At 43.8% G+C, this 11,053-nt stretch overlaps 1 protein-coding gene across 1 annotated transcript; it reads left to right on the top strand.

Annotated features, from left to right (window-relative positions):
• Nucleotides 1-380: 380 nt before the first annotated feature.
• LOC136421597 (mucin-2-like) lies at nt 381-10,463 on the top strand. Its single transcript, XM_066409035.1, has 2 exons — nt 381-8,436; nt 9,277-10,463. Exons 1-2 carry the CDS (start codon nt 404-406, stop codon nt 9,413-9,415), a joined length of 8,172 nt encoding a protein of 2,723 aa, XP_066265132.1. The 5' UTR covers nt 381-403; the 3' UTR covers nt 9,416-10,463.
• Nucleotides 10,464-11,053: the final 590 nt, after the last annotated feature.

Below are 11,053 nucleotides of genomic sequence, written 5' to 3'. Positions count from 1 at the left end.
CACCCTTGGAAGTCCGCCAGACGCAAGACCAGTTCCCCTCTGACCCACTTACAATTACAGTACGAAGCAAAAATAACAACTGTATGATGATAATATTCCTTTCAGTCCCAAGAAAATATGTGCCTTTTACCTTTACGCCAATTTTCAACGTTGATGAAAAGATAAGCCTATCATAAAACCACTTTTGACCGACCCTCGAACATTAAGGGTGGTTTGGCTGATAGTCTGAACAGATGGTTATCCGTTGCCCAAAGCCAACCTAACCCTATGTATTTTATTATTCACCATTAGGTACTCCACCAGAAGACTGCATTTTCACTACAAGAAAGTCTCAACATGAATGTCAATTAAAAGGAGACCCCAACAGTGAATAGGTGAGAAAATATGTCCGTTTATCGGACCAATGGCCTTCTCACACCAAACGTCTTCTCGCTTTAATCGCGTAATGAGTGTGTTGTCTGCCATTTCTGTACTGGCCCTTTTAGTACTTGTCCGCAGACAAGGAGACCACTCAACAATGTATGAACAGGGTCCTTTCTTGAGAAAAATTCGCCACGCTAAAAATTTCCGGAAGCTTCTACAGCTGTCACAAACGCACGTAACTACGTACGATTCCGCAACAACATTGGTAACAACAACTCCACCAACAACTATTAAAACAACGGCCCCACCAACAACTATGGAAACAACAGCCCCAACAACAACTATGGAAACAACAGCCCCAGCAACAACTGTGAAAACAACAGCCCCACCAACAACTATGGAAACAACAGCCCCAACAACAATTATGGAAACAAAAGCCCCACCAACCACTACGGAAACAACAGCCGTACCAACAACTACGAAAAAAACAGCCCCACAAACAACTATGGAAACAACAGCCCCAACAACAACTGTCATTACAACAGCCGAACCGACAACAATAGAAACAATAGCCCCACCAACCTCTATCGTAACAACAGCCGTGCCAACAACTATGGTATCAACAGCTATCGTAACAACAGAACTACCAACAACTATTGTAACTACACCCCCACCAACTACTATCGTCATAACAGCCCCACCGACAACTATCGTAACAACAACCCCACCAACAACAATGGAAACAACAGCCCAACAAACAACTATCGTAACAACAGCCCCACAAACAACTATGGAAACAACAGCCCCACTAACAACTATGGAATCAACAGCACAATCAACAACTGTGAAAACAACAGCTCCACCAACCACAATCATTACAACACCACCGCCAACAACTATGGAAACAACAGCACCACTAACAACTATCGTTAAAAAAGCACCGCAAACAACTATCGTGACAACAGCCCAACAAACAACTTTGGAAACCTCAGCCAAACCAACAACTATGGAAACAACCGAAAAATCAACAACTATGAAAAAAACAGCCCCATCAACCACTATCGTAACAACAACAGCACCGCCAACAACTACGGAAACAACAGCCCCACCAACACATATGGAAACAACAGCACCTCCAACCACTACCGTAAGAACAGTCCCACCAACAACTATCGAAACAACAGCCCAACCAACAACAAAAGAAACAACAGCCCCACCAACAACTGTCATAACAACAGCCCCATCAACCACTATCGTAACCACAGCCCCACAAACAACTATGGAAACGACAGCCGCACCAACAACTTCGGAAACAACAGCCCCACCAACAACTATTGAAATAACAGCACCTCCAACCACTACCGTAACAACAGCACCGCCAACAACTAACGAAACAACAGCCCCACCAACAACAATAGAAACAACAGCCCCACCAACAAATGTCATAACAACAGCCCCATCAACCACTATCGTAACCACAGCACCACAAACAACTACGGAAACAACAGCCCCACAAACAACTATTGAAATAACAGCAACTCCAACAACTATCGTAACAACAGCACCGCAAACAACTATGGAAACAACTGGCCCACTAACAACTGTCATAACAACAGCACCGCCAACAACTACGGAAACAACAGCCCAACCAACAACTATGGAAACAACAGCCGGACCAACGACTATGGAAACAACAGCTTCACCGAAAGCGTTTGAAACAACATCGCAACCAACCACTATCGTAACAACAGCCCCACAAACAACTATTTTAACAACAGCCCCACCAACAACTATGGAAACAAAAGTCTCACCAACCACTATCGTAACAACATCGCCACTAACCACTGTTGTGAAAACAGCCCCACTAACAACTACGGAAACATCAGCACCACCAACCACAATCGTTGCAACAGCACCGCCAAAAACTATGGAAACAACAGCACAACCAACGACTAAGGAAACAACAGCACCGCCAACAACTACGGAAACAACAGTCCCACCAAAGACTATTGAAACAACAGCACCACCAACCACAATCGTTACAACAGTACCGCCAACGACTATGGAAACAACAGCACCACTAACAACTATGGAAACAACTGCCCCACCAACAACTATGTTAACAACAGCCCCACCAACATCTGTTGAAACAACAGCTCCACCAACCACTATCGTTACAACAGTTCCGCCAACAACTATAGAAACAACAGCACAACCAACGACTATGGAAACAACAGCACCACCAACAACTATGGAAACAACAGCACCGCCAACAACTATGAAAACAACAGCCCCACCAACTACTATTGTAACAACATCCCCACCAACCACTATCGTTACAACAGTACCGCCAACAACTATGGAAACAACAGCACAACCAACGACTTTGGAAACAACAGCACCACCAACAACTATGGAAACAACAGCACCGCCAACAACTATGAAAACAACAGCCCCACCAACAACTATGGAAACAACAGCCCCACCAACCACTATCGTTACAACAGTACCGCCAACAACTATGGAAACAACAGCACAACCAACGACTTTGGAAACAACAGCACCACCAACAACTATGGAAACAACAGCACCACCAACAACTATTGTAACAACAGCCCCACCAACCACTATCGTTACAACAGTACCGCCAACAACTATGGAAACAACAGCACAACCAACGACTATGGAAACAACAGCACCACCAACAACTATGGAAACAACAGCCCCACCAACAACTATTGAAACAACAGCCCCACAAACCACCATCGTTACAACAATACCGCACACAACTATGGAAACAACAGCACAACCAACGACTATTGAAACAACAGCCCCACCAACAACTATTGAAACAACAGCACAACCAACGACTATGGAAACAACAGTCCCACCAACCACTATCGTTACAACAGTACCGCCAACAACTATGGAAACAACAGCACAACCAACGACTATGCAAACAACAGCACAACCAACAACTATGGAAACAACAGCACAACCAACGACTATGGAAACAACAGCCCCACCAACAACTATGGAAACAACAGCACAACCAACGACTATGCAAACAACAGCACCACCAACAACTATGGAAACAACAGCCCCACCAACAACTATCGTAACAACAGCCCCACCAACAACTATGGAAACAACAGCACAATCAACAACTATGGAAACGACAATATTACCAACCACGATCGTTACAACAGCACCACCAACAACTATGGAAACAACATCCCTACCAACCACTATATTTACAACAGAAACGCCAACAACTATGGAAACAACAGTCCCAACAACCACAATCGTAACAACAGCACCAAAAACCAATATGGAAACAACAGCACAACCAACGACTAAGGAAACAACAGCACTTCCAACAACTACGGAAACAACAGTCCCACCAACGACTATTGAAACAACAGCAGCACCAACCACAATCGTTACAACAGTACCGCCAACGACTATGGAAACAACAGCACAACTAACAACTATGGAAACAACTGCCCCACCAACAACTATGTTAACAACAGCCCTACAAATAACTATTGAAACAACAGCTCCACCAACCACTATTGTTACAACAGTTCCGCCAACAACTACGGAAACAACAGCACAACCAACGACAATAGAAACAACAGCACCACCAACAACTACGGAAACAACAGCACCGCCAACAACTATGAAAACAACAGCCCCACCAACAACTATGAAAACAACAGCTCCATCAACAACTATTGTAACAACAGCCCCACCGACCACTATCGTTACAACAGTACAGCCAACAACTATGGAAACAACAGCACAACCAACGACTTTGGAAACAACAGCACCAACAACAACTATGGAAACAACAGCCCCACCAACCACTATCATTTCAACAGTACCGCCAACAACTATGGAAACAACAGTACCGCCAACAACTATGGAAACAACAGCACAACCAACGACTATGGAAACAACAGCCCCATCAACAACTATGGAAACAACAGCCCCACCAACAACTATTGAAACAACAGCCCCACAAACCACCATCGTTACAACAGTACCGCAAACAACTAAGGAAACAACAGCACAACCAACGACTATGGAAACAACAGCCCCACCGACAACTATGGAAACAAAAGCACAACCAACGACTATGGAAACAACAGCCCCACCAACAACTATCATAACAACAGCCCCACCAACAACTACGGAAAAAACAGCCCCACTAACAACTATCCTAACAACAGCCCCACCAACAACTATGAAAACAACAGCACCACCAACAACTATGGAAAGAACAGCACAATCAACAACTATGGAAACGACAGTATTACCAACCACGATCGTTACAACAGCACCACCAACAACTATGAAAACAACAGCACCGCCAACAACTATGGAAACAACATCCCTACCAAGCACTATAGTTACAACAGCAACGCCAACAACTATGGAAACAACAGCCCCACCAACCACAATCGTAACAACAGCACCAACAACAAATATGGGAACAACAGCCCCACCAACAACTATGGAAACAACAGCCCCACCAACAACTTTTGTAACAACAGTCCCACTAACAACTATGGAAAAACCAGCCCCAACAACAACTATGGTAACAACAGCCCCAACAACAACTATTGTAACAACAGCCCCAATACCAACTATGGAAACAACAGCCCTATCAACAACTATGGAAACAACAGCCCCATCAACAACTATGGAAACAACAGCACCACTAACAACTATGAAAATAACAGCCCCAACAACAACTATGAAAACAACAGCACCACCAACAACTATGGAAACAACAGCACCACCAACAACTTTCGTAACAACAGCCTCACCAACAACTATGGAAACAACAGCCCCGCCAACAACTATGGAAACAACAGCCCTACCAACCACTATCGTTACAAGAGAATCTCCAACAACTATGGAAACAACAGCCCCATCAACCACAATGGTAACAACGGCACCGCCAACAACTATGGAAACAACATCCCTACCAACCACTATAGTTACAACAGCAGCGCCAACAACTATGGAAACAACAGCCCCACCAACCACAATCGTAACAACAGCACTACACACAACTATGGGATCAACAGCCCCACTAACAACTATGGAAACAACAGCACCACCAACCACTATCGTTACAACAGTACCGCCAACAACTATGGAAACAACAGCACAACCAACGACTATGGAAACAACAGCACCACCAACAACTATGGAAACAACAGCCCCACCAACAACTATTGAAACAACAGCCCCACAAACCACCATCGTTACAACAGTACCGCACACAACTATGGAAACAACAGCACAACCAACGACTATGGAAACAACAGCCCCACCAACAACTATTGAAACAACAGCACAACCAACGACTATGGAAACAACAGTCCCACCAACCACTATCGTTACAACAGTACCGCCAACAACTATGGAAACAACAGCACAACCAACGACTATGCAAACAACAGCACAACCAACAACTATGGAAACAACAGCACAACCAACGACTATGGAAACAACAGCCCCACCAACAACTATGGAAACAACAGCACAACCAACGACTATGCAAACAACAGCACCACCAACAACTATGGAAACAACAGCCCCACCAACAACTATCGTAACAACAGCCCCACCAACAACTATGGAAACAACAGCACAATCAACAACTATGGAAACGACAGTATTACCAACCACGATCGTTACAACAGCACCACCAACAACTATGGAAACAATATCCCTACCAACCACTATATTTACAACAGAAACGCCAACAACTATGGAAACAACAGTCCCAACAATCACAATCGTTACAACAGCACCAAAAACCAATATGGAAACAACAGCACAACCAACGACTAAGGAAACAACAGCACTTCCAACAACTACGGAAACAACAGTCCCACCAACGACTATTGAAACAACAGCAGCACCAACCACAATCGTTACAACAGTACCGCCAACGACTATGGAAACAACAGCACAACTAACAACTATGGAAACAACTGCCCCACCAACAACTATGTTAACAACAGCCCTACAAATAACTATTGAAACAACAGCTCCACCAACCACTATTGTTACAACAGTTCCGCCAACAACTACGGAAACAACAGCACAACCAACGACAATAGAAACAACAGCACCACCAACAACTACGGAAACAAAAGCACCGCCAACAACTATGAAAACAACAGCCCCACCAACAACTATGAAAACAACAGCTCCATCAACAACTATTGTAACAACAGCCCCACCGACCACTATCGTTACAACAGTACAGCCAACAACTATGGAAACAACAGCACAACCAACGACTTTGGAAACAACAGCCCCATCAACAACTATGGAAACAACAGCCCCACCAACAACTATTGAAACAACAGCCCCACAAACCACCATCGTTACAACAGTACCGCAAACAACTAAGGAAACAACAGCACAACCAACGACTATGGAAACAACAGCCCCACCGACAACTATGGAAACAAAAGCACAACCAACGACTATGGAAACAACAGCACCACCAACAACTATTGGAAAAACAGCCACACCAACAACTATGGAAACAACAGCCCCACCAACAACTATCGTAACAACAGCCCCACTAACAACTATGGAAACAACAGCACCACCAGCCACTTTCGTTACAACAGCCCCACCAACAACTTTGGAAACAACAGCACAGCCAACAACTATGGAAACAACAGTCCCACCAGCGACTATTTATACAACAGCCACAGCAACAACTATTAAAACAACAGCTCCACCAACCACTATCGTTACAACCGTACCGCTAACAACTATGGGAACAACAGCACAACCAACGACTGTTGAAACAACAGCACCGCCAACAACTATGGAAACTACAGCACCACTAACCACAATCGTAACAACAGCACCACCAACAACTATGGAAACAACAACCCCACCAACAACTATGGAAACAACAGCCCCACCAACAACTATGGAAACAACAGCCCCACCAACAACTATTGTAACAACAGCCCCACCAACATCTATAGAAACAACAGCCCCACGAACAACTATTGTAACAACAGCCCCACGAACAACTATGGAAATAACAGCCCCACCAACAACTATGAAAACAACAGCACCACCAACAACTATGGAAACAACAGCACCACCAACCACAATCGTAACAACAGCACCAACAACAACTATGGAAACAACAGCCCCGCCAACAACTATGGAAACAACAGCCCTACCAACCACTATCGTTACAAGAGAATCTCCAACAACTATGGAAACAACATCCCCATCAACCACAATGGTAACAACGGCACCGCCAACAACTATGGAAACAACATCCCTACCAACCACTATAGTTACAATAGCAGCGCCAACAACTATGGAAACAACAGCCCCACCAACTACAATCGTAACAACAGCACTACAAACAACTATGGGATCAACAGCCCCACTAACAACTATGGAAACAACAGCACCACCAACCACTATTGTACCAACAGCGAAACCAACAACTATGGAAACAACAGCCCCACCAACAACAATGGAAACAACTTCCACACCAACAACTATTGTACCAACAGCGAAACCAACCACTTTGGAAACAACAGCCCCACCAACAACTATCGTAATAACATCTCCACCACCAACTTTGGAAACAACATCTCCACCAACAACTATTGAAACAGCCCCATTATCAAGAATGGAAACAACAGCCCCACCTACAACAATGATCACATCAGCCCCACCAACAGCTAAAGGCGTTTTGAACGTCACAGAAAGCACATCTTTCAAAGGTCCTCTTTCTACTGTTTATATTTTGCCACCAATTACATTACCAAATGTGACAAAAGTAATTGCAGATCCCACGAACAATAATGCGATTACAATACCAGTGGTTACGAAGATAATGGCAGATCCTACGTACAATTACGCTGCCATATCTGCCGGAACCGCCGCCGCTGCTGCCGTGCTGATTACAGCCTGTATTCTTGCCTTTATGTTCCTCCTTCTGAAGCGACGTCATATTCTAAACAGATACGGTGACGCAGAGCAACCGATGCAGCCAGAAAAGTACGTTTTCATGATTCTAGTTTTTGCTAACCTTTGTCTCCAGGATATACAAGGTATAAAGCTCCTCTCTCACCGGACCCGCGGCACGCTGGTGGCATCGCTGCGTCCTGAACTCGATTTGTGTTACCCTTGACTTTACAAAGGGAATGTTATTCAAAACGTACAAATTTGACAAAAAAGACAACGAAATTCACAAAGCTTGAAAAGATTCGTTTTTGTCGATGGAATTCGTTGAGTCCTTTGTCAATTCGATCGGCCGCAGCGACGCCGCCAGCGTGCCGCGGGTCCAGTGAGAGGGGGACTTTATATTAAACGAATGCCACCTTATTTTACCGCTTTGTTGGAACTTCGCTACCAAATATTTTCAATTTAGTAAGTAGGTGCCAGACTATTCTGAGTGAAATCAACCCGTTTTATTCATACCCATTTGTCCTCTTCTTTCTTCAGCACCTGCTGCGTAAACAACGATACTATGTATAATAACTGTTGAATCATCAGTATCTGTATAAAGACAATTCAAACTGTGCAACTGGATAAGATCCGGAGATTTACTTCCCGATGTTTTGGGTGACATCCATCCTCTTCTCCAGCGTCATTAGAATGAACTGGCAGAACGAATCAATAAGTACATCTAACTAGAAAAAACACGATAGAACAGATGTACTGGTATCGATTCGTTCTGTCAGTTCTTTCTAGTGACGCTGACGCAGAGTGATGGATGTCACTCGAAACCTGCGGAATTAAATCTTATCCAGTTTTAGAGATTGAATTGTCTCTGTATATTGTTAACCTATATGTCTAACCTTCATAAACGCATATTCATTTGTGTCCTATCCGCAGGAGAATGCCGTTTACTCCACCGCCTGTACTGATGGACCTTTACAAAGATCAGGCTAATATTTTCCCCCACCAGCACCACGGAGGAGTCTACTTTCCCAACAGGAAGGACTTTATGAAAGAACATTATGAAGGAGACTAAATGTGTCTTTATGTAAGGACATCAGGTCACCTTGGCGCCAAAGGCAGTCTCCAGCCCCAACGGGTAGAAGTCGACCAACCCAACAACGCCTCCTTAGTACTGTACGACAGCGTCCTGTCATGACTGACAGCCCAGCTGTTAAGCTGATGAAGACTGGGGTTCATGCATAAGAAAAAGGCACGTTTGATGTTTACGCCTTTCAAATTGTTCTTCCTTATGTCCGCTTGTTCCGAATATGTGTGAAGTATATCACAGGCGAAGGAATGTCTCAACTGGTAGCAGCCTCTCAGTTCAGCTCCTGGTTCCAATCAGTTGGTAAACTGGGAAGCCCCGGTTCAAATCCCGGGAAGGTCATCTTGTCTGGGGCTGCACCCGTCTTTCGGAAGGGACGTTTCCTTGTTCGATGAGCTGGAGCACGTTAAACTAAAGGGGAAGCGCTAACGCCTTGACACTAGGCACTGCAAGGTGAACAGTGCAGTATCACAAGCAAGACTCTGTGAAATTTATTTTAATTATTCAAAGTAAACATAATATCTAGACAGTAATTTTAATGATGTGCTGTTACCTGTAATTAATGTACATACTGGCACATGTCATACGTTATGTTGACATTGTCACTGTATGTATTGTTATGTCTATTGTTGATAAGATGTCCAGGAAGACAAGTGGCCTTTGGGCTAACCACTTATGGATTGTTCTCCATAAAGTCAAAATCATATCAATCCTTTCTTCTTATAAGGTCTAAAGCATAAGTCATTCAGTAGATGAGCCCCTGGAAGCGATTCTTAGTAGACTTTTGGTATCTCGCTTGTTAAATAGAACGTTTTAAAATTAAGATCTCGAAGTACCCCTTCTTCTCGCTGTTGATTTGATCGTAATTTGTGATTTATTGAAAGTGTAAACAATACAATACACGTGGGCCACAGGCAGCTGTTCATGGTGACATATGGCTTGGGCTGTTCCAATAACCAAAACGACCTCGTAAAATATCACACACATTACACACGGCACGTATTACACACAGGAATAAAGAACGCATGCAAAGCAACATTTCAACTAAGTTTTTTTAACGATCTCGCTCAATGCAAGCTAACTTCTATAGGCATTGAACTAATTTACGACAGTGTTGTGAAAAATTGTAAAATTGAACATTAAAATGATTAACACAAAGTGAACCAAGTCGGGTTTGAACCCGAGATAAAAAGCCCAAAGCCTAATCCCTATAATCAACTATGCCAAGAAACATCAGGGTGTGGACAGACCGTGCTCATACACTTAAAGTGACTGAGCATGCTATCAGGGCCCATTCAAACTTATGCGTGTATTTAACTCTCTATGAGTTACGTATTAACATTTTTGGTTTAGGTAAAGTTTGCAGGGAAGAAGTTGTTTTCTACTTTGACCCACCGTTGTGCAGCCTGTTTATCGAGCCAAAAAAATGACTTCTTTGGCCGCAAACGTTACCTAAACAAAACAAAAGAAATGTTCATACCGAACTCATACAGACATAAATATACGCACAAGTGTGAACGGGCCCTTATACACGTAAAAGGCAGTAACTAGTAGAGCCGACAGGGGGCATCCCTGTCACACCCTCTCTTCTTAGATCAGTTCAATTTGACAGGTGCCCGCAGCTGT

This window comes from Branchiostoma lanceolatum, chromosome 16 (assembly GCF_035083965.1).
Source record: "Branchiostoma lanceolatum isolate klBraLanc5 chromosome 16, klBraLanc5.hap2, whole genome shotgun sequence".
NCBI classification, from domain to species: Eukaryota; Metazoa; Chordata; class Leptocardii; order Amphioxiformes; family Branchiostomatidae; genus Branchiostoma; species Branchiostoma lanceolatum.
This window is presented reverse-complemented; position numbering and strand designations above follow the sequence as displayed.

Bases quoted from the DNA above. Each gene is read 5' to 3' on its own strand.
- LOC136421597 (XM_066409035.1), top strand. From the start codon at position 404: ATGGCCTTCTCACACCAAACGTCTTCTCGCTTTAATCGCGTAATGAGT. The intron at 8,437-9,276 runs GTACGTTTTCAT...TCCTATCCGCAG, and splicing joins CAACCGATGCAGCCAGAAAA to GAGAATGCCGTTTACTCCAC.